The sequence below is a fragment of the Crinia signifera genome, chromosome 4 (assembly GCF_055691185.1).
Source record: "Crinia signifera chromosome 4, ASM5569118v1, whole genome shotgun sequence".
Taxonomy (NCBI): Eukaryota; Metazoa; Chordata; class Amphibia; order Anura; family Myobatrachidae; genus Crinia; species Crinia signifera.
Genome location: NC_139220.1, coordinates 223,345,497 through 223,370,595, shown reverse-complemented (window position 1 = coordinate 223,370,595; position 25,099 = coordinate 223,345,497). Strand labels below are relative to the sequence as shown.

General features: G+C 43.0%; 1 protein-coding gene across 4 annotated transcripts in view; it reads right to left on the bottom strand.

Moving 5' to 3' along the window:
• The window catches only part of NEDD4 (NEDD4 E3 ubiquitin protein ligase), a 149,725-nt gene that overhangs the window by 108,842 nt on the left and 15,784 nt on the right, over positions 1 to 25,099 (bottom strand). For all 4 annotated transcript variants that reach the window (XM_083183861.1, XM_083183863.1, XM_083183860.1 and 1 more), the window contains exons 2-3: positions 3,617 to 3,690; positions 584 to 662 (exon numbers count right to left, since the gene is read on the bottom strand). In XM_083183861.1, the coding sequence (XP_083039987.1) occupies positions 584 to 662; positions 3,617 to 3,690 (153 nt within the window). The remainder of the gene's footprint in view (positions 1 to 583; positions 663 to 3,616; positions 3,691 to 25,099) is intronic.

Below are 25,099 nucleotides of genomic sequence, written 5' to 3'. Positions count from 1 at the left end.
TCTCGTCTATCTCTTCCATCGCGTCGATTGCATCATCTCATGCATCTTATGCCGCACAAACAAATAAGATGCTTGAGATATCAGCCCCACACATACAATCTAGATCGTGGGCGCCGTGCTAGGAAAGCAGTACCAAAAGTTCTCCCGAAACACTGGATATCGTCTTGGGCTCCTCTTCTGGGAGAGGTCAAGAATATGATGTTGAAATTCCTATTCTATAACAGACAATACACTAATTTGGAAAAAAAGGAGTATTGGTGTTCTACAAAAAGTGTGGCCCATATATTAACACCTTAGAAAAACAACTATACTCTCATAATTTCCCTGATTTTCAAAACACTGATTTGTGGTTGCATAGGAAGATTTATTTTGGTTAATAAATGTCCAATAAGAGCTTATTTCCTAAATCGTTTATATGTGCTCTGCTGTACAAGTCGTATTCTCTGATGCATATGTAACAATTCCCTCCCCTTTCCCAGCCCTTAAGTTTTTCATATTCAGTTTACTATTTAAATGATAGCAGTGATATTTATATATTCCTAAATATAAAGACGACAGACATATTGTTATAAAGCGAATATACCTTTTTCACAGTTTTTGTTTGGATGCTGGTTATTACGCCATTTGCTGGATCATATAGCGTCACCTTCACATAAGGATCACTGGAAAAACACAAGAGATGTGTTGGAAACATATAGCACAATGATAATTATTAGTGTTTGAACAGTTACCAGTTAAAGTACATACCCTTTAATGACCCGCCTTCAGGAAAATTATTTTATATTTGAAGGAGGGCACTCACCATTTTGCAGATAAAAAGTTACAGCTTTATTTAATCCATTAAAATATTGAATTTGGTCAACGTTTCGGTCTGCATTTTAGACCTTTTTTCAGATAGCAGGCCAAATAGACATGAGATCCTTCTCCACCAGAGACCTTGTTTACTGGCCCTTAAGCAGACATTTATACTCCTACTCACAGGTCTCCTAATTCAAAACACAGGTTTCTCGAAGACCTATGGACGGAAACAAGGTGGCGGTGCGTTCCACAGGGTTGGAACGCACGCCGGTTCTATATATGTTTTTCTCCCTATGTACAGTTGGTTATTACATGACAAGGAGTCTGCTAGCTTCTGTGGCGGCATGGCTATGTGTTGATATTATGAGGGATCAATTGAATGTTGTATTTAGTAATTTTTGGGAGTTTCTATCCCGTGATTGGTTCATTATGTCTACTTCCTGTGAGTGGGGGTATAAATGTCTGCTTAAGGGCCAGTCTAAACTAGGTCGCTGGTGGAGAAGGATCTCATGTCTATTTGGCCTGCTGTCTTGAAAAAGGTCTGAGATGCAGACCAAAACGTTGACCAGTTTCAATATTTTAATGGATTAAATAAAGCTGTAAGTTTTTATCTGCAAAATGGTGGTTGCCCTCCTTCAAAAATAATATGCTGCGGTTATGTGCCTTGGAGTGAGCACAATCTGGACGAACATTTAAATTGTGTGCGGATTTCCTACATACATACATACATATTTTTTTTTGGGGGGGGGAGGGGGGTTTGCACAATGAGCCTTCTGAAATCCCTTTACCTCTCAATGTAGAATGCACATAAAATACACTTCTCACTTTTTTAGGTGCAGTTACCATAGACATTAATAAAGTCTGACACAGTATACAGTTCATACATAACATACATGCTCTTTCATCATACACATGCCCCACTAACCCCAGGCCAACCTCTGTCGTGGCTCTACCTATATGCAATATATAGCACAATTCCTTGTGTATCAATAACCATTTCCTTATAGATTGTAAGCAGTACCCTCTTACCTCACTGCATGTATTATTACCCAGTCTTTTTATATTTTTATTATTAACAGTTTTTTATATAGCGCACACACATGCACATCAGTCCCTGCCCCAGTGGAGCTTACAATCTATATTCCCTACCACATGTACATGTACACGCACACACAGACACTCTAGGGTTAATTTGTTGGGAGCCAATTAATCTAACTAATATTTTTGGATTGTGGGAGGAAACCGGAGTACCTGAAGGACACCCACGCAAGTATGGGGAGAATATATAAACTCTGCACAGTTGGGGCCATGGTGGGAATCAAACCCATGACCTCAGTTCTGTGATGCAAATCATTACACCATCCGTACATCCGTATATTACTATTTGAAATAGAATATGCTGGTGCTATATAAAGTTAATAAATATTAACTTGTGCATTATCAAACTTTTTCAATATTGCGGTGGTACTCCGTTACATGACTTAATCCCTTTGGTACTCTTTACCTAGCACGGAGCCCATCGCGGGCATTGAGTGCACTAAAAAATCGGGTGCGACGCGGCCGACGCGATGCCCGCGATTTCCCATAGGGACCAATGTTAAATTTCTCAATTGACCCGATTTTTCTGTTCAATGCCTCAATTGACACGATTTTTCCATAGGAAACAATGTTAAATGGCCCACAGAGGCCAAATAGGCACCGTAAAGTGTGAAATGGCCCCCACAATTGTTAACGCCACCCCACGATCAACGTGAACCCGAAGCGTGGCGAGCCCACGAGGGGCGGCGGTACGCGTCATATGACCTTTTCATACCCCCACTATCCACGTCGGTGTGGAGTTGAGAATAGAATAGTGTGGCGAGCGCAGCGAGCCACCGAGCCCGAAGCGTGGCGAGCGCAGCGAGCCCCGCGAGGGGACGCGGATACCTGTGAAGCCCGCGAAGGGACGCGTTTACCTGTGAAGGTATCCGCGTCCGCTCGCCGCGCTTCGGGCTCGGTGGCTCGCTGCGCTCGCCACACTATTCTATTCTCAACTCCACGCCGACGTGGATAGTGGGGGTATGAAAAGGTCGTAGGACGCGTGCCGCTGCGCTCGCCACGCTTCGGGTTGACGTTGATCGTGGGGTGGCGTTAACAATTGTGGGGGCCATTTCACACTTTAGGGTGCCTATTTGGCCTCTGTGGGCCATTTAACATTGTTTCCTATGGAAAAATTGGGTCAATTGAGGCATTGATCAGTAAAATCGGGTCAATTGAGAAATTTAATATTGATCCCTATGGGAAATCGCGGGCATCGCGTCGGTCGCACCCGATTTTTAGTGCATTCAATGCCCGCGATTTTTTTACCTGCGATGCCCACGATCAAAATCGTGGGCGCCGTACTAGGTAAAGAGTACCATCCCTTTAATAAATGGTATGTTTCAAACCACAGAACACTACTGGCTGGATAATATTCTGGTGGGACATTTTCAAAGAACTGCTCAGACTGCTGAGATTACACTATTTGCAATGAATCACGTCAATGTGGTCCGCACATATATACATCTTACTGGCACAAATGCAGTATTGAGAAGTAAGGAGAATGACACAATTTGCTGTGCTTTGCTTTGTTCGGTTTTTATTAATGCCACATATTAAATATCAGGCAGTATGTTGATTAAGCAATCACATGGGAATAGCAGCTGTGCCTCATAATATTGACATTTTAATATATGTATTGTCTTACATAATACAAGCCACACCAAGCAATCCATAAATAAGCCTAATAAAATGGAGAACAAAAAATATATATATATAATTTAGTAGTATAGTAACTCACCTTGCTCCTAATAGATCTCTTTTTGCCAGGCCAAACCCTGCTATAACTTTCACTCGAAGAACACGTGAACTTTCCTAAGAAAAACAGAATAAATCTATAGCTTAAATAAATTCAAGCACAAAACCAGAAACAAAATGCAGGTTTTCTAACAAAAAAATGCCTTTGGTTTGCAGAGAGGTATCAGATTCCTAAATACAAAATGTATGTAAAAACTGATATTTTCACCGATTATTAAACTTCGCCAAAACATTTTGAAATTATGAAGCACTACCATAATCCACAGCACTGTACAATGAGGAGATATAATATTAGAATACAGTAAATTGAATAAAAGGAATGAGCAGTTACTCTATATATATATATATATATATATATATATATATATATATATATATATATATATATATATATATATATATATATATATATATATATATATATATATACATATACATATATATATATATACACACACACATACATATACATATATATATATATATATATATATATATATATATATATATATCTTTCTATCTATATACTGCCGAACGTTCCCAAGAGGATCAAGTTGGAGTCCGCCATGGTTATGCCACTAGCTCCCCACTGGCCAAATTGAGCCCGGATTTCTGACCTGCTTTAACTGTAAGTGCAAGAGCCGTGGCTCTACCAGGTCTCCCAGATCTTCTCCAGCAAGGGCTGTTCATCCACAGCGACTTAGCCCGTCTGCATTTAACAGCGTGGCTGTTAAGGCAGAGATCCCAAGATGTCAGGGTGTTCCGGAGTCTGGTATTCCCACCATGTTGAGGGCCCGCAAGCCTGTATCTGCGGCTCACAATAATTATATACGGAAAACATGTGGCATGTTGTGATAGAAAAGGTTTTCCTAGGTCATCTTTTCGATGGCCACGACTTCTGATTTTTATTGAAGCAAGTTTAAACGCCAAATTTGGTTTAGGTTCTGGACCAGAATAAGGTGCTAAATGCATTTTTCCCAGGTTCTGCAAACATGTTAATCTATAGTTTAGGATAATTTCTATATTTCAGATCCCACTGGTTAATAAATGTCAGCGGAAAATTTACCATACGAGAAATGGACTAGCCTCTGGCATAAAACCATGAGGTTATCACTAGTGTTACAGCAGTTAACTGAATCCAGACCAGTGTCTCAATGGGATTTGGAAATTTGAAGACTATAAAACTTGTTACCATAAAATAACTTTAGCATTGATGGAAAGGGGTGAAACGAAGCTTTAAATGTATGGGGAAATCATATCCGGATTGAGGAAGAATTAGCTACAAAGGAAAAGGAGCACACAAACTCACTCCTTTTCTTTATTTCCAGCTCTGGCTATAGATGTTTGGGGCAGTCATGTCAGCCATGTCAGGTATTCAATGCTGTTTGCGAGTGGTGACAGCGAGCAGGGCTTCCTGCTCGCTGTCACCACTCACCCTGACAGCATTTAACACAGCCTCCGCATCCGCCAATTCCCCCTCGCTCCGTTTTTTGAGCGAGGGGGAATTGGCGGATACAGCTCCAGAATCAGCGAAACCCGCGGCTAAAAACTGCGAGTTTTCTGCAGCAGCCGCGGGTCTCGCTGTTTTGGGGAATTCTCGCCGTCCTGTGACGGCGAGGATTTCCCCAGTACGTTGAATAGAGCGAGCGGCCGGCGCGGGGGTTAAACAGCGAGGATCGCTGGTTTTCAGCAATCCTCGCTGTTTAACCCCCTCGCCGGCCGCTCGCTGCGGCATGGAATACCCCTCAATGAGTTTTAGTGGAATGAGTCATGAATACATGTAAGCTATTTTGCGCAGAGTAAGCACACCACAGAACACAATTAAAGAAAGCACAAAAAGATAAGGTACAATTTTTTTTTTAAATATTAATTAACAGATGAAGGTTTTATAGCTATAGCCAACATGGTATGTTATCACCAAAAAAAAAATGTATTTTAAATTTGAGCGACAAGTTCATATATAATTACAGGTTGACTATCAAATATTCCAAAAATCATGGTCTCCAAAATTTTCTTTTTTTTTTTTTTGCTAAAAACCCACTGGAGGACATGATATGTAACAGGTACTAAATATGTGCAAGAAAATGATTGCTTAGCATTCAAATTCAGTGCCTAAGATAGTTCACAAACTTTGTCTCATGTTTTTAAGCACACACAAACATATATATATATATATATATATATATATCACAAAGAATGGTTCCCCAACCGCGCCCAAGATAGTAGTGAGAGCAGCAACTCTAATTGACCCCTGTTAGCCGGGTCAGAACAGGCAAATAGAGATAGAGAATAGATTTAGAGTGCGCTTATAAATAACTCAACAGATTAAAAGTTATACATTTATTTCTTAGTCTTTACAAAGACTTCACATTTAAAAGGTACAGCAAATCTGTTACTGGTACAGATGATGTAGTAGGCCCAACGCGTTTCGTCAATAAATTGACTTCATCAGGGGCTTAGCGAACAATAAGTCAGCAAGGCGTAAAAAACACTGTGAATAATACAAATAGTAAAGTTCATTCATATGAACATAAAAAATATAAAAACAAGAAACAAATCATGGATGACAAATATGATGAGGAGTGGAGGACAGCGGAGAAGAAAGATTTATTGATAAGCATTAGTGTGCTTTTAGGATAATAGATAGCAGGCAGGAGAGCCTTTATACCATTGATAACATCGCATGGTTGGTACAGAGAAACAGAGGACCAGTCCCAGGTGGAGAATCACCCATCGTGTGCAGTCGCCTAATCAAATCAATAGTCTGTTAGTACCTTTCGCAGATTAGAGGATCACATACAGTGTCCAGCATATAGGGGAATGAGACTCAATGCGAGACCAGAGTGGGTGGTGAGCGTTACTATAGAAAGGAATGTAAATATTAATAGTATAATGCCCAATGTACTCCTTAACCAGCACCTCTAGCTTGATGGTCTCCAGTGGAGATATAAAAACTTACATCAATACCACAGGGAAGCTGCTAATACATCTGTGAGGTATAGGACCTGGATCGGTCGTTCACGCAATGGTCAGGTATATTTCAGTAATGTGCCTTAGTTGGTAGTGGACATATCTATAGGATGAAATATAGATATTCCAATGGTCATCTCTGACTTTAACCTTCACCAACACCTTTAACTAGGTGGTAAATAAACAATACATATTTAAACTTACAGTGTCACAAAAATGAGCTCAAATGAAGCAATAAAGTGGTCTGAGACCTACATCAGCCGTTCATACAAAATTCAGGTATGGTTCCTAAGACACTTCAGAACCCTTGAATGAATACAAAACAATATTTTACAAACCATGAACTGATATGGAACAATGACCCAAAGTCTAAATGCCTTAAGTAAAAACTTACTTTAGTAGTAAAACCGGAAGTGTGCAGCATGGGATCCAAATGCAGAATGAGCTCCTATGTGAGAAGCTGCTATTTATGGAGCACTGGAAGTATGACCACTTCCTGTTTCCAAAACTACTGTGTGTTGAAAAAGCGTGTAAGCTCTCGCTGAACAAGTATTAGGCTGGGGGTGCTAAATGCAACAGTGTATATAATGTGAATAGGCTAAATAACGCTAACTTCCACAGACCAGTTTAGTTAAAATAAGCTAATTGAACTGTGGAACGCACGGCGTCTCCGTCGTGCGTTCCAAACGGGCGCCATATTGGCTAGCATCTACGTCAGGACTCCTCCTCTGTTGTCAGAGGGCTAATGCTGCAGCTGAGCCGACGTTACCTACGTGCACCACAGTCTAAGGAGCGCAGCGCACATCTACGTGCGTTCCAAATGGGCGCCATCTTGGATACAATAATCTGTATATAATATGATGTGTAATATCGCAATTTTCCTATATCTACTGTGAGTGTAATCGCGCTAATAACGGTGGACAGACTTCATATACTAACCACTAAAGTCAAATAATTTAATAGTGAAATAGGGGCCAATGATATAATTATGCCAATAAATGTGCCATATAAGTGGATAGTGCAAATTATATTGACAATTGCACTATTAAAAAACTAATAATGCTAATAATACTTATACTATATACTGCTAACATCCTAACAAATATAATGGATGACACGTGTATATGTGTAATTTATGCTATGTGTACCTCTATAAAGGTGACTAGTTGTGGGTAAGGTCCTATCAAAAACAAATAAGTAAATAATCTGAAAAAAGTTACTTAAAGTAACAAAAAGTGATAAAATAATATAATATATAGAGATAGGGCTAGGGATCACAAATCGGTCAGTGTAGACATGTACATTTATAGTCATTGTTCCATTTACATCGAGATCTACCTATTTTTTATTAGAGTGGGACAGCATATAAACAGATACATTTGTAAAAGAGTATCGTAATTAGTGCTGAAAAAAAGTAGAGAGAAAAACACCAGAAAAAGTTCGGGGATGTGAGCTAAATAAAAGCTACAATATCTACCCCTTCATTTAGTCCTCTAGGGAAAAGGGTATTCAGGGTATAGATCCAAAAACTTTCTTTTTTGATGAGATCTTGACCCCTATTACCCCCTCTAGGGTTAACAGGGACTCTTTCCAAGATCGTGAACTTGAAATTTTCTTTTGTGACCTCAGAGTTGTGCTTCTCCTGATAGTGTCTGGGGAGACTGTGTACTCTTACTTTGTTCTTGATGTTTCTCATGTGCTCCTGGATTCTGAGTTTTGCTTGTCTAATTGTTTTGCCGACGTAATGGAGATTACAGCTGCAGGTGATTTTGTAGACCACATGGTCAGAATTGCACGTCACTGCTTCTTGGATTCTGTACTCTTTACCGTTCTCCAGAGTGTGTTTGAACTGTATTTTGTCAAAAAAAGGACAACAAATGCATCTATTGCACGGGGTAGTACCTGGTTTTTTATTCAAGAAATGGGTGGTTTTAGAAACTACAGATGTAGTGGGTTTTAATCTGCTGGGGGCAAGTATAGATTTTAGGTTATTGGCCCGGCGATACACCAGATTGGGTTTAGGAGGGAGGTGCTGGCCTAAAATCGGATCTCGCAAGAGGGTTGACCAGTGTCTCTCTAAAATCTTTTTTATTTCATGGTTTTCACAATTAAATTGTGTCACAAAGGGGCGGCTCTTGAATTCTTTAGCCGGTCTCACTTGTTTAGTCAGAAGGTTATCTCTTACTTGTACAAAGGCTTTTTGTCTGGCCTCTTCGATGTGGTTTGACTTATATCCCCTTTCGATGAATCTGTTTGCTAAGATTTGGGATTGGGACCAGAATTCGCTATCTTCACTGCAGTTCCTCTTTATTCTAAGGAACTGGGCGTATGGAACGCTGTTTTTCCAGGAAGGAAGATGGCAGCTGGTAGCTGGGATAAAACTATTTGCATCGACCTTCTTAAAGAAGGTACGAGTTTTAATTTCTTCTCCAGGAGAGCCTTCAAGTTCGAGATCCAAATAGTCAATAGTGGACATATTGGTTTTAAATGTAAATTTTAAATTGAAATCGTTGATATGAATATAAGAAATATAAAATAGCACTTACCCAGCCTAGGTGAATAGGACAGGAAAAGACCAGCACTCGAGGTTTTAGAAGAAAAAAAATTGTATTCGGAATAAAGCATGTTAGTACATGTACATTATGGCTGACCCAACAGCCGTTTCGACTTGGAATCCAACCAGTCTCAATTTTTTTCTTCTAAAACCTCGAGTGCTGGTCTTTTCCTGTCCTATTCACCTAGGCTGGGTAAGTGCTATTTAAAATACTTTCTGGACCCTGCACCAACCAACTTTTTTTTTCCGTTTAAATTGAGTGCTGTTTTTTCTAAAAAGACTTTGTATGTATATATGTATATATATATATATATATATATATATATATATATATATATATATATATATATATATATATATATATATATATATATATATATATATATATATATATATATATATATATATATATATATATATATATATATATGATGTGATACAACATTAATGGCAAGATGCCTCATTCAAATATAAAAATGTTCCAAAATACTGAATAATCAGTTATTCCAAATTCTTCTGGTCCAAAGCATTTTTGATGAGGGATACTAAACCTGTATTTGCAGACGTACGTATATTTACATTTTTCCTCTCCAGTAACCTGCAGCGATGGACCACATTTGCATAGGAGGGGGTAATAAAATGATGCTATTTGCATAGAATCACATCACTAGGCCCCGCCCCCTCCATAGTAACCAAAGAATGCAGAAGATATGGTTTACTCTTCCGGAGATGCGGGGGAATACCCCAAAAAGTGGATTGAGATCCCGCTGGAGCCGAGAGAGTAGGCAAGTAGGACTATTTGGCCCATGTATGAAGGTCATTAGGCAAGGTGTAACCCAAACCTTTGTAATATTCATAGTTTCAGTGCAAGACAATATACCAACTAAAACAACAATTAGTTAAGGTACTCCAAGATTATGGAGATCTGCACCAATGAACAGCTATCTCCATTAATTATACTGAATTAAGTATCCATATTTCACTATTTGCATGCATATGGTATGTAATGACAAGATATCTGTAATCCGTGTGAACCAGTTATGGCCAAGCTACATTTTTGTGCTAATAACATGGGCGCGTCAAGTACAAGACATTTTCTAAATCACTGCAGGTAAGATCCAGTGGAATGTTGCATAATCTGTTTGGAGAAACAGACAAAATACAGGGGTGAATTTATGAAGCTTGGAGAAGTGTTATCTATCCCCATAAAGAACGTTATGAGCAAGGTGATAATGGTTCAGCCAATCAGCTCTTACCTGTCAATTTACATATTGTAGCTGATTGGCTGAACCATTATCACCTTGCTCATAACGTTCTTTATGGGGATAGATAACACTTCTCCAAGCTTCATAAATTCACCCCACAGTCACTTACACAAATAATTAATTGAGGTTTCTTATAGCAAAAAAAAAGAAAATAGATTAAAAACTTATGGTGTCCACAGACAGTGAGGTGTGTTAGGTGCGATTTGAGCTATACAATGTGTGCTATGCTATTTGAACCTCATTGCTATGCAATTTGACCTTAATACACTGTGCTATCACTTGGGATTCCTTACATACTGTAGAGTGTGATTTGAACAAAACCAGATGCCCTGTAGTACAAAAATACCTTTCGGCACATGCTATGCCTTGCAATATGGACGACACCGGAGTCTCGCAGTTTTCACCATTGTGTAAGTAATGCCTCCAGGCTAAGCATCATGAGGATCGCTTGCCAGGGAGCTTTAGGTGGGGCACTGCAGGGGAGGGGCCTCCTGCACTAGTCTTTGCAAGTCAGCAGCAACAGGCGTACATACAGTATAGATTTTACTCAGACTATCAGCCAGCATGTAATAATGACATTGAACATGTGAATGCAGAGATACTTACAAGAACTCTCAGATACTGTAAAATCATCATTATTGATCGCACTCAGTGAACAAATGTGTGGGTCCCGGGGACCCCATACGTAATAAAGTTTATGCTTTTGAGCATTCTGCTCCCCACAAAGAGGGTTGAACGAGAAAGTCAGAGATGAGAGAGAGAGAGAGAGAGAGAGAGAGAGAGAGAACGAAGGAGTGTGAGAGAGAGAACGAAGGAGTGTGAGAGATTCATGGACAAACTGTGAATTAGAGAAAGAAGAAGGCATGAGAGAGATGGTGCCAGATATAGAAAGAAGGATGTGCAATAGTGAGCAGAATGGGAGAGAGGGCCGGATATATAAAGCTTCAAAAAGTGATAAAGTGGAGAGTAATAAATAATCAGCCAATAAGCTTCTGCCTGACATTTTTCAAACCCAGCCTATGACATGACAGGTAGGAGCCGATTGGCTGGCTGTTTATCACTCTCCATTTTATCACTTTTTGGAGCTTGATACATCTGGCCCAGAGAGAGAAAGGGGTTAGAGATGGAGGGGGTGAGGCAAGAAAGAGGGTAAAGTGAAGGGGGTTATACAAGGGGGGGGGGGGGTAAGGCAAGAGGGGAAGAGGAGAGAGTGGGTAGAGGAGGTTGGTCTTGTTCTCACCAGCACCGGCTTCCCCTTTTCCCCAGGAGCAGCTGCTCATTTTCTGGTCCCTAGCCTCTGGCTGTTGCTTCTCCTTCCCTTGTCTACAGCTCCCTGTCCCCGGTTATCCCTTGTCCCCAGTTGCCAATGGCTGCTCCTTGTCCCAGGGACCTGCTAATTTTTTTTTTTTTTTAAAGCGGAGTCTCGGACTCCCTATTTTGGGTAAAATGCACTTTTATAGCATGTATTTGCGATCATTGACCCTGGATCACGTAGCAAAGCTGCCAGTTTTATTGAAGGACTATAAGACCAATACAGCCCATTGGCACTTTAAGGCAATAACACTAGTGAATATTAACACACGTACAGGAGTGATCCAGAACAGTGGTCCATACTTGCCAAAGAAGCTGCACATTACTATAGGTGTACCATTATACACTTATGAGAAACACAGAGAGCAAGAGTTTTCTGGCACCTGTGCCTAAAGCCCAAAATGCAGCACAGCGGCAGCAGACAAGTGTCCATCGTGCCCATGCATAGGGGTACCATTTGGACACTTGTTTAATTGCTCAAAAAATGAACCAATAACTACAAAAATGCTCCATTCTACAATACCATGCATGATTGTGAATGGACTGCGCAGGTAGGACATGCTTAGGACTACCCCTGTAAACTATTCTACTTCATAAATATGTATACATAAAAATAATAAACAAAAGGTCATAGCTCACGACTTGTTTTATTATAACCATATTAATATTATATTAACCTGACAATTGGCAAATTAGGGATTAGAACAAAATAATGGAAATAATAATATTGGTTGGTGGGGAACATCCATTACAGTTATGACTAGGGGCACCCTAATCTCTAAAGCTGGACACTTCTCACCTGATTCCGACAGATAGTTGGAGAAGTCGGGTGAGAATTTGCCAAATTGAATGTGTTTGATCCGATGCATGTTCCAATGTGCGTTGGATTGGAGATTGGATCTGTTGCATATCCGACCTGAGACTTGGATAGCCTTCCGGGAGCGGGGTATGATATTGCATACAATATATCGGATGTGATCCTTCCGCCTGGGAAGCTCCCAGGCTGTTCAAGGGGCCTAGCATGTGACTTCTCCCCTCTGAGAAGTCACAGTGTATGGGGCTAACCCTGTGACAGAACCAGACATGCACAATACGGGCCAGCATGAGTACACAGAGCCTCCACCTGTTCCATCACATGTGGCTTCTCACATTGCTGGCTGTCCCCATTGTTACCACCAGGTAGCGGCAAATTTAGCTTCAGCTCAGACCACAAAAAGCAGGAGTGCATGCAGGGAAGCAGTTTCTGCTCCAACTTCTGGCACACTGTAATATCTGCTTACACTGCAGTGAGATAGGAGGGTTCCCTTTATTTACTGCAGTTGTTCCTTTGTTAGATCCCTATCAGTATCCCGCATCACTCCATGCTACAGAAGCTCCACACTGGAGCTTCTGGCGAGACAGCAGCTCATAGCACACTAGTGGGCAGTTGTACAGCAGTTGAAAAACTGGCATAGACTGTGATGTCCAGTGGTGGCCTCTGCCGGGGGAGCCAGCCAGTGGTGGCCTCTGCCGGGGGAGCCAGCCAGTGGTGGCCTCTGCCGGGGGAGCCAGCCAGTGGTGGCCTCTGCCGGGGGAGCCAGCCAGTGGTGGCCTCTGCCGGGGGAGCCAGCCAGTGGTGTCCTGGTATTATTATATGGGGAAATTTACCAGTTGGTGCTGCATTTCACACCCTAGGCTTATAATTGAGTCAATAAGTTTTCCCATTTTTTGTGTTAAAATTAGGTGCCTCGGCTTATATTCAGGTTGACTTATGCTCGAGTATATACGGGTATATGTGTTTAGGGTTAAAAGATAACCAGTTGAAATGATGAAGCCTGTCTCTGCATATCAGAGATGCTAGAACACTAGTCTGTCCTCAGTTGCCCTACTGAGCCAAGCATACTACTACAGCACTCCTGATAGCTAAATGACAGTCTTGATCTAATATAAGCTGGCTAATCTGCCTCGATTCTTTAAAGAGACACTGCAAAGTCACACACGCCATCCAACAGTATACAATAAGCAATTTCAGTTGGTAATGAAAGAGCCAGAATTGGACATGCAAAGGATAGTAGTAAAAATTGTCAACAACCTAGTGATTTCAGTACTAGCCTCTGGCAAGTATCCTGACAAGGTGGCAAGAGTGACACTCCCATCACAGATGATATTTGATAGATATAGTATATTCCCCCACACTCAAATACTTGCTCCTTTATCTCCTATGTAACAACTCTCCTAAAATGCCTTTGCAATAGGAGTCCTCCTTTGTATGCATATTCTGCGTTATAACAACATAAAGCTATGCCATTCCTTCTCTATTCAGAAATAACATATGAAGATTTCACTAACCAGAAAAAAGCCTTGAAGATTAAATATTTCTTTTGTTACTAGCATGTGACTGCAGCTTCACTCATGAACAAAAAAATACTGTCTCCATATATTCAGAAAAAATCCATTGAAGTATATTTCGGCCCAAAAATAAATAAATGAATGTATATATGTGTGTATATAATATATATAGCAGCGTGCGGCACTCGTTTATTTTCGGAAGAAGTGTCCAGAGTGCCGCACGCTGCTATATGCTATACTGTCCTGTTTGGAAGTGGGGGCACCGGACCAAGCAAGACTATTTAACACAGTGCCGGGTCATCAGTCTGTCTATCTATCTATCTAGTCATTTTCAGACTTGAGGAGCCTGCATGATTTTCTTGATGCCAGTATAAATGGGTGCGTGCGATTGTATTTCAGTGTTAATAAGAAAAACCGGTGTATTAAGCCTTTGAGTTCCAACATTGTGAGAGATGTGCAAAATATCTGAAATTCTGCGTTTTTTTAACTCCTATCAAGGTATCTTTATTCCAGCTTTTCAAAGTGAGGGTAACCGCCTCCTTTTCTTTCAAGGGCGTGTTTTCTGTCAGAGGTCAAGCGAATCCCCTCGATAGATTTTTAGATATGTGAAAACAAAAATTATACGAAAATGTGTAGGACTGTATGTATACCCTTGTTAAATGGTTTTGTGTGATAAAAAATGGTGTGTATTAAAAAGTGAATATTTAATTATTGGTGTGAAGGGGGAGGGGAAGAAAAACTCTCCTCACACATGTATATGGAGATTTAAACATATCTAGGTATCTTTAAATTCGAAGTCCAAGTACAAAAGTTTGTCTATGTAGGTGTGGTTTTAACATTCAAATCGTGATGATGTTGGTCAGCGCACCCAAACTCACAATGGTAATTATATATTGAAAACATATATAGGTATCTTTCAGTGGAGTGTGAAATGCATCATAAAGATTAATATTTTATCAACATACCCAACTCACAATCGGTCCAGGCTTTACAAATCACATCAAGGTTTATTTTCTTGATTTCAAGTGTTAGACTCACTTGGGTCTTCCAGTGAAAGAACCCCAAAATCAGCACGTGGTTTAAAAAAAAAAAAAAAAAAAAATTAGTATCCCAAAAATCAAGTCCTGTGCACACTCTTCGATTCAGGGTAATTTTTTATGTGATATTGCGTATAGCAGCAGAATCGAATCGAGATCGAAAATGTCCCTGAATCAAAGTGGGTAAACTGTCTCAGATGCAAATTCGATCCTGATGCGCAGCCCCAGGATCGAAAGCAGAAATAGACTTGCCTGGCAAGTCTATTTCTGCTTTGATCTTCCAGATCGAAGGCAGTTACATGCTGCTCTATACAGCATCCCCCCTCCCTTTCCTCGCACTGCATTTCAGCCATATCCACAGTCCCTCCTGTTCAATGGCGGGTCCCGGCGGCCATCAATGTCGAATCCATAAGGGGTTCCATAAAATACATATCCAGTATCAGTCCAGACAAAAATATCTCTCACAATGAGACATAAGAGGAAAAACTTGTTTATAAATTAAAAAACAAACAAAAAAAATTAATAAAAACATATAGTCAAAATCCAGGTGTAGGTTATCTTACTGCTGATATCAAGAATGGCTGTCGATACTTTTCCTCTAACGTGTTTCGGTCTCAAACAGACTGTTTCATATCTCTAGCAAATCCAATGAAAATGCTTTAAAATCCAAAAAGCTAAAAGGAATATTGCATAACAAAAGATGAAAATTGAACTCATGAGTTAAGGACACCCAAGGGGCTCATTCAATTTTTTCTAGTTACCCATTAGAGTGATTAAATTAATCAACCCCTGCCCCCGTTGGCCGCACTCGTATGCCTGTGAGTACCAAGTTTACCCACACAAAGTGCCTAACCCCCTAACCCCATCTAAAATCCCAGTTAACCTTCTCAAAATACTGTTTCAGAACCCAATCCGCCCTGTATTCACACATTTCAGCTTACATCTATGGAAGCTGCAAGTTGAAATGCGTTTTCCCAGATGCATGTGTGCCTTAAATGGAGAAACAATGGAATTGTTCAATTGGACGCCATATAGAGGCAGCCAGGGAGAAGAAAAGAAACAAAAAACCCTCCAGCCCAAACCAATTCTCTCATACTTCTGAGAAATAGGACGTTGTGAACAGGAGAAAAACAAAATCTCATGAAGTGCAATGTGGAAGTCACTTTACTTCCACACTTAGGCCCTTATTCTGGTTGGTGCGGTCAGAGCCGCACACGGGGCTCCGACCGCACAAACCAAGGGCCGCCCACCGGACGGATCGCCACGGCCGTCCGTACACGGACGGCTGGCGATCCGCACAAAAATGGTGGAGGCTACGCCTCCACCATGGTGGGAGCTGCCCCCTGCCTTCGATGGTCGACGACCATCGAAGGCAGGCCCGCACGCCGCGGCAGCTCCCGCAAGCTCAGACCACACGGACAATCGTCCGTGTGGGAGCTTGTAAGGGGGCTGAAAGCTGACATCCGGCGACGTCAGCTTTCCGCCCCCATGTCATGGTAATGAGGGCGTCATGCCCTCATTACCATGCATACGCCCCGCGTTTTCATGGGAACGCCCATGAAACGCGGGGCGTACACATAGGGAAATGAGGGGCTGAAGCCCCTCACGCCCCTATACGCCCCCTTTGCGGCGGACGAAATCCGTCTGCGGCGAAGGGGGCTGCACATGCGCAGAATGACCTCTGCGCATGTGCAGACCACAAACATCGGCGGTACGGCCGCACGCGGGCCGTACCGTGCCGATCTGAATAAGGGCCTTAGCTCTGTGTGTGCCTCCCTGTGTGTGGGCCTTGCAGAGTAGCTGCTTCTTTCTGCTTATCACAGTTTGGTAACAAACAGGTCAGCCCTTGAAATCTACCCAATAGCAAGATGGCAAAGGAATAAGGATGGAGTTTTTGCCTGTTTCTGCTCTAAAAAGAATGTGATCAAGCTAGGCCTAGGAGAGGCCACCTTCTAGTATGCAGTTACACTTATTTGGGTTGTTTCCAGGTACAAAATATTATATATTGGTAATGCACTATGGGGGTTCTCAAGGGCCAGATGTATCAAGCTTCAAAAAGTGATAAAACGGAGAGTGATAAACAACCAGCACCTACCTGTCATGTCACTGGCTGGGTTTGAAAAATAACAGATAGGAGTGGATTGGCTGGCTGTTTATCACTCTCCATTTTATCACTTTTGAAACTTGATACATCTGGCCCTTAATCTTATTTTTTGGGAGAAACAAACCACTGAATATACACGAATAAGGAGAAATTCTGAGGAAAAATCATGGGAATATAAACACATATCACTGACGCGGGATTAATCCAGGCCTAGGAGAGGTTTATCTCTGGACCAGGGTGAATCTTGAATTCAACATGTGAGAGAGTAAAGACATTATAAAGATTAAGACATTCCATTGAGTGGAGAAAGAATTAAAGAATCGTTTAGCCTCATTTAGCACTTACATTAATCCAGGGCTCGACAAATCCCGGGCGCCAGGTCGCCATGGCGGCCAGATTCTGCTTCCTGGTGACCAGATTTTTTTTTATGGAGGAAGCAGAATCTGGTCGTGGCAGCCCGGCCTTCCCCATACACAGCCCACCGCAGCAGTCCCGCATGGCCCGCACACAAGTCTAGTGTTCGCCGGGCCTGGTTTTTAAGTTTCTAATGTGCCCTCCACGGACAGCTGACACGCCGCCTCTGTTCAACAGAGACCTCAGCGGTGTTTCAGCGCAGTGGAGGAATTGCTGACAGCCGCTCTCAGCAGAGGGAGAGGTGGTGTGTCAGCATGGTTAACAGCGACTGTTAGAGCTTACAGGTGCTCCCTGCTGTGCTGACATGCCGCTGATCACCTCTGCTGAGAGTGGCTCACTAAGGCTGGACAGGCATCGGCTCTGGCTGGCCGTAGGGTGCCCCTTCCGAGCATTCTGGGTCGCAGAGGATGCACAGCCGGCTTATGGGCTGGCACCATATTTTAAATGGCAGTCGGGGTCCATTGGAGGGAGAAGCTTAAGCTCTGCTTCTCCCCTCATATAAGAAGAGGCCTGACAGGGCAGTGAGTATTATTTGGGCGTTATATACATGGCACTGCTGGGGGGCATTACATCCATGGCACTGCTGGGGGGCATTACATCTGACACTACTGAGGGCATTATATCTGTGGAACTACTGGCCGCATGGCTTGCTGGGGCATTTATCTATGGCACTACTGGGGGGCATTTATCTATGGCACTACTGGGGGGCAATTATCTATGGTACTGCCGTGGGCATTTTGTCTGTATCACTATTGGAGGCATGGCATTACTGGGGGCATTATATCTGTGGCACTACTGGGGGCATTTTTTCTATGGCACTCCGGGGGGGGGGGGGGGGGGGATTGTAAATGTCTTGCCAGTTCAAATGCCCTCCCAATTTAAAAAAAAAAAGTGTCCTGCTTGGTGATTAGAACCCTGCCCTAAGAAAAAATCCTACAGTGAACACTACAAGCCCCAGCAGGCGGCCACCCCCGCACACAGCCCCAGCAGGTAGCATCCTGGCCTCCAGTGCACACAGCCTCAGCAGCCCGGTTACCCACACACAGAGTCGCAGCAGGTCCAGCTCCTCCTTCCACTGCGAAGCCACCATGTACCCGGCTGCTGCTACCACTAACCCCCAGCTGCTGTTGGAGCAGGGAGACTTCCTTTCCCTGGTGACCAGCAGCTGCTCAGCTGAAGCCCCGTGGGCTGGAGGGAGAGACCTGACCACTTCAATAGCACACCTCTGGCCTTAACTACAGCCTACTACAGGCCTGCCCCAGGGAAGGCGAGGCCAGGGGGCTCCCACAGTGGCACCCATAGCAACAAGAATTTACCCCAGGCAGAGCATGTTAACCCATGGCATCAAGCAGTAAACCCATATTAATGAGCATGTAGGTAAGCGGAACTTATGTGGCATAATATGTAATTACGGCATATGGTATTATACGTAATAGGCATTACAGTGTGTGGCATATTGTGTAATGAGCATTAGGATGTTTGGTATAAATGTGTAATGGACATTACGACATGTGTTATATGTAATGGGCATTATGGCATGTATAGATGTAATGGGCATTATGGCGTGTGTACATGTAATGTAATGGGCATTATGGCGTGTGTACATGTAATGTAATTAGGGTGGCCAATCCCGGGATCGGGATCGGCGGGATCCCGGGATTTGGCCCCTAAAATGCCGGGATTTCAATCCCGGGATTGGAGTTTCCAATCCCGGGATTTCGGGATTAGACTGCCGGGCAGCGTCTGAGCTAGTGCTCAGACGCTGCCCGGCTTCTCCCGTCCCGGGCAGTGTGGCCTGCGCAGCGTGACGACGTCAGAGGTCACGCTGCGCAGGCCACATAACAGCAGCCGCATCCTGCGTGCACCGCGGCCGCGCTGACCTCCTGCCGCCTTCATGATACCGCCCACCCAGGCTGCCTGTCTGCCATCACCTCTTACCGGACCCCCATACCAGCGCAGGACGCCCGCCCAACAGCAGCCTCATCCTTGTGTGCACCGCGGCCACGCTGATCTCCTGCCGCCTCCATGATACCGCCCACCAACCCAGGCTGCCTGCTTGCCTGGCATCGCCTCTTCTCGGAACCCCATACCAGCGCCAGACGCCCGCCAACCCACCCAGGCTGTATTTTACTGCCTAAACCCCCAGCTCCATAGCCCACCCGCCCGGCCGCACCGCAACTGTAAGTAAATATTAGGGCAGCCGGGCCGGGTTTTTGTATAAAGGAAGCCAATCCCGGGATCCCGGGAATCCCGGGATTGGGCATTTTTCAATCCTGAATCCCGGGATTGAAAAAATGCCCCGGGATTGGCATCCCTAAATGTAATGTAATGGGCATTATGGCGTGTGTACATGTAATGTAATGGACATTATGGCGTGTACATGTAATGTAATGGACATTATGGCGTGTACATGTAATGTAATGGACATTATGGCGTGTACATGTAATGTAATGGACATTATGGCATGTGCAATTTATTTTTTTGGGTGCACAGCTTCGGCGCGCACTGTCCCTGTTATTAGTATATCTGGCTCCTACATTTCCATCCTGGCTCCTAGATTTTATAGAAATTTGTCGAGCCCTGCATTAATCATGTGACGTCAGAACAGAATTATGCTACTTTCACAATGAACTAAGTACCTAGAAAAACTGAACTGGATGACACGGATAGATTTGGCTAAAGATCTGGGCGTTCACGATAGATTGAAACGACCATTCGCTCTGTGTGTATGAATGATATATCGGACAATGCGCGTACCCGCTGGTCGTGGTTAGAGGTCGCTGATCTTTCCTGCATGCAGAAAGATCAGCGACCAATCGTTGGCGATGTGTACCAATCGTTTCATGTGTATGCACGAGGAACGATTTGGTAAGGCTGATTGACTGGCTCACTCTCCCTCCACTATCGTGAAAGATCAATCATGCAGGTGTAATCGTTTGCTCAATCATTCATCATTTGACACCAAATCGTTTGTGCAGAAGTTCAGAAGAAATTGTTAAAGACATTGAATCGTTGCCCAAATCTATAAGTGTGTATGCACCTTAAGATGAACCCAAAGATGCATACACAAAGGTAACCTACAGATGAATGTGAAAATAAAAGTAATTGAAGGAGAATGATCATCACAATTTATTGGATGTGGATTCTCCCTTATCACTGCTTCATACATCTACCCCTCAGCACCTTGTACAACAAGATATGCCAGCACTTGATGATCCATATATCAACGTTCAGTGAAATTACTGATCACAATGAAATATTGCAAGGACAGACAATGGAGGAAAGTAAATAAATTTACCACAAGAAATATGATCTTTGTTTTTTCAAAATTGAATTTTTATTGATGTTTTATAGCTTACAAACAAGTACAGTAAAAAGAAAAGAGGGAATAAAAGGGGGGGGGGGGGACCAATGGGAAAAGAGGACTTAAATCACAAAATTACAATACAGTGTCACGAGAAAAAGGAGCAATACAAATAATTGCTAGTGCTTAAGTAGAAGTATAATAATGTAAACAGTCACATACATATGCCGGTCATAAAGGAAAAAGAGAAGAAAAATAGTTACAATGTAAGGCGATACTAGAGGGTCCATGCTTTATCTAGGTCAGGGGTGGCCAACCCGCGGCTCTCCCCCTGTTAAAGTGCGGCTCCTGGAAGCCCCCCCCTGTCCCGTCCCCCCCACTCAGCTTCCCTGCTGCCGCTGTCCCCTCTGCCTGTCACATTCAGCAGTGACATTGGCGACAGGCTGTGGAAGCGACCGGAAGAGGTGGGGCCGGGGACTAAAGGCTCATGGGAAGTGTAGTCTTTACCAAGCGCCCCCCTACTGCGCATGTGTGGGGTTGCTGCTGCCGTGATGGGGAGAACAGCGTCCGGGTATTACCTGGCTGTGCGTGTCCTACAGAGCTCTCGCCAGAGGCAGCACAGGGTGAGATATGGGGCGGCTGTAGCAGAAGCAGGCCGGGGTTTGGGAAGTGCGGCAGACATTGGTGATGCGCATACAGACTATACTACAGAGCTGGGGAGGTGGTGTATCCACAGTCACCCTGGGTCTCAGCTCAGGTTAATGGTCCCATACTGTTGGGACGCCGGAGCAAAGGGGTGATGGGTGGGAGACGGGGGGTGTGTGTGTGTGCGCGACGGAGGGGGCTCTAGAGGTGCTGCACCAGTGGTGCACACCTGGACACCACTGGTGCGCACCTATTCTACAGCCCAATGCGGCAGCCCGGGCATACCACCCAAGGGGTCCAAATAGACCACGCCCTTTTTTGGGGCGCGCGCATGTTTTTTTTTGTTTTTTTTAATAATGCTTCTTTTATTGAAAATTGCATCCATTTTATACAAAAATATATACATATATACATATATACATCCTTTTTACATATATAGAATCAAAACAGAAAACCCTCCCCACACCACCGCACCCCTCCCCACCAACCTTCACCATCCCTCTTCAATAACATTCCTTTAACTATGGTTTAGACCTACCATCTACTACCTCCCGATCCGGGAAATAAGAACTGTATCCTTACTCCATCCAAATCCATTCAAACCCTTCCATACCCTTACTCCCCTATTCATTCCACCTGCCACACCACACTATACCAACCATCATTCTCACTTATCCTTACATTCTTCCCATTCACTCACTCTCCCATCATTCATACCTATCACTCATCCCCATCACCCTCACCCTCACCCACCTAATCACCTTTAACACATAAAACACATTCTTTACCCATACTCACAAAACCTCATATATCATTTCTACCACTCCCCCCCTTACTTCCATTCCAACCGACATTAATTAAGGAAAAAGTCAGATATTGACAAAGCATGCATGTAAACCGCGCATGTTGTCGGCTCTTTAGCTTGACTACAAATATTTTTCGGCTCTTTACCTCTGACCGGTTGAGAACCCCTGATCTAGGTGCTCAGTTAAGGCTGATGAGCTAGAGAACTGTCTCAGTGGGTGGGACGATCTATATGCATTCCAGGGAGACCATCGAAGGGTGTACCCAGATGGTCCACCAGAGAAGAGTAGACCCGCGGTTTCATATTCATAGTGTGAGTGAACTGCATGCTGGACCTCTGACAGAGTAGGGATTTGGGGGGTACGCCATTGTTGTGCAATCGATAACTTAGTCGATATCAATATTTGGCCTACTACATACTTATCGCCCGGGGAGAGGGCACCAGAATAAATGTATAAAAGTGCAAGTTTAGGTAGTGGTCGTAAACTGTAGCCTAGGACATCAGAAATGAGGGAGAACACTGCTGTCCAAAGTGGGGATGAGTACAGGACAGGACCAGAAAGTATGGTACAATGTACCAATGCCACCACAATTACACCAGCAGGTATCTGAGTGAGACGGCCATATAGAGTGAAGCCTGGCAGGGGTAAGATATAAACGGTGGAGCAACTTATAAAAGTGCTCCACATGTGATATACATCTAGATACCTGAAAGCATGTATGGAATACCCCCTGCCATTCTTCATCTGATATTGAACAGGAGAGATCGGTCTCCCATCTCACCAGGGCATTCAGTTTCCTGGGAGAATAAAAGGTCTACAATGAAATTGTACCATTTACTGATGCCTCCTTTACTGTCTTCCATATATAATAGGTCCCGTAAGTAATGCGGGATTGCCACAATTTTATGTGGAGATTGTGTTACACTATATAGCCAATGGCGTATTTGCAGGAATTTATAGAAGTCCCTATGAGGGAGGGAGAAACGGGTTTGGAGTTGGCTAAACGGCAGGAGGTGACCATCATCAGTGGCTTCGTTAAGAGAAACCAGTCCACCAGATACCCAAGAGTCTAAGGTCAGATCGGGGATTAGGGACCCTAAACCCGTTAACAATAGGTGAAGGGGTGGGAGGTGGGCATTACCTATTTTAGGGGTTAGTTCCAGCCATGCTTTTCGTGCTGAGTGGACCACAGCTGATTGGTTAATGAGGTGTCGACCCTCCGGTTCCGGGAGCCAAAGGCCGTCGGCCAGTGGGAGAAGATGGACCAGAACCACTTCCAGTCGGACCCATGGTTTAGGATCCTTATCTACAAACCAGGCACCAAGGGGGGAGAGGATACATGCTAATTGGTATAAGCGTAAATCTGGGAACGCAAGGCCCTCGGATTTAGGGAGTGACATTGTAGACCGAGCCAACCTAGGTTTCTTCCCTCTCCAGACATATTTTATGAGAGCCGCATTAAATTTAGAGATCAAGGCTTTGGAAAGGAGAATAGGAATTGTGCGGAATAAGTATAATAACTTGGGAAGGATCATCATTTTCAAGGAGGCAATGCGGCCTACCCATGATATATGGTGCATCGTCCAGTCTGAAAGCAATAAGGAAATTTTACGGAGAAGTGGAAGGTAGTTAGTGGGTATTAGGTCCGAGACTTTTGGTGCGACGTGGATCCCTAGATATTTTAGACTTCCATCCTGCCAAGAGTAGTCATATTGGGATTTCATAGACCTTAGACCTCTGTCTTGGAGGTGTTTAGTTTATAATATGAGACAGCCGTGTACTTTGCTAAAGTCGTATGTAAATGTCTTAGCGAAACGTCGGGGTTTATTAATGTGAGCAAGACGTCGTCTGCAAAAAGACTAATTTTATATTCAGTGCTGAATATCGTGGCGCCCTGAATCATCTTATCAGATCGAATAGCTTCTGCAAAAAGGCTTTATTGCAAGAGCAAAGACCAAAGGGGATAGTGGGCACCCCTGACGGGTGCCGTTAGTAATCTGAAATGGGGTGGAAAGTATGCCGTTCACAAAAACTCTCACAGTGGGATTGGAGTATAACGCTAACATAGAGGAAAGAGCGCGCCCCTTTTATGCCGAATTTGCAAATCTAAAAACTCTGCAACAGCTAAAAATAATAATTACAATGTAAATACATATACACAATATTATATTATATTATAATAATATTGTGTTCAATTGTTAACCCTGCAAATGGCATACCTTAATTATCAACAAAATGTATTAAATTTAGCTCAGATGTTGGACAAAAGCAGCAACCTTCTACTTTCTCTAAATTAGTTTTCTTTTTTAAGTCAATACAAAATTCTAACATTTCTGTCAAATATTCAGGTTTTAGAATTTTTAAACAGATAGCACTACATAATCTTTATACAAAATGTAATTCAGTTGTATTTTTTTTACGCACCGATTCCCAAATTAGCTGAAAATTATGTAATACAGCAGAAGGCAACTATTTGCACATGTCCCACTCAAGGAGGTTTAAAGCAACTTATTCCAACATGGAAAAAATGAAACCGTCTCCATAGTGAAGAATGCAAGCATGCATGTATACCCAGCAAAGCCTGAGCCTCTTGTAAGTGAGGACTGAAATGGTTAATGAAGTCCTGCCAGCAGTTGCAGTACAAAGTTCTAAAGCATGTTGTCATCTTCAAACTGGAAATGATCAACCTAACCTAGGTAAACTAACTTTAAGTAACAAAAGCACAGTT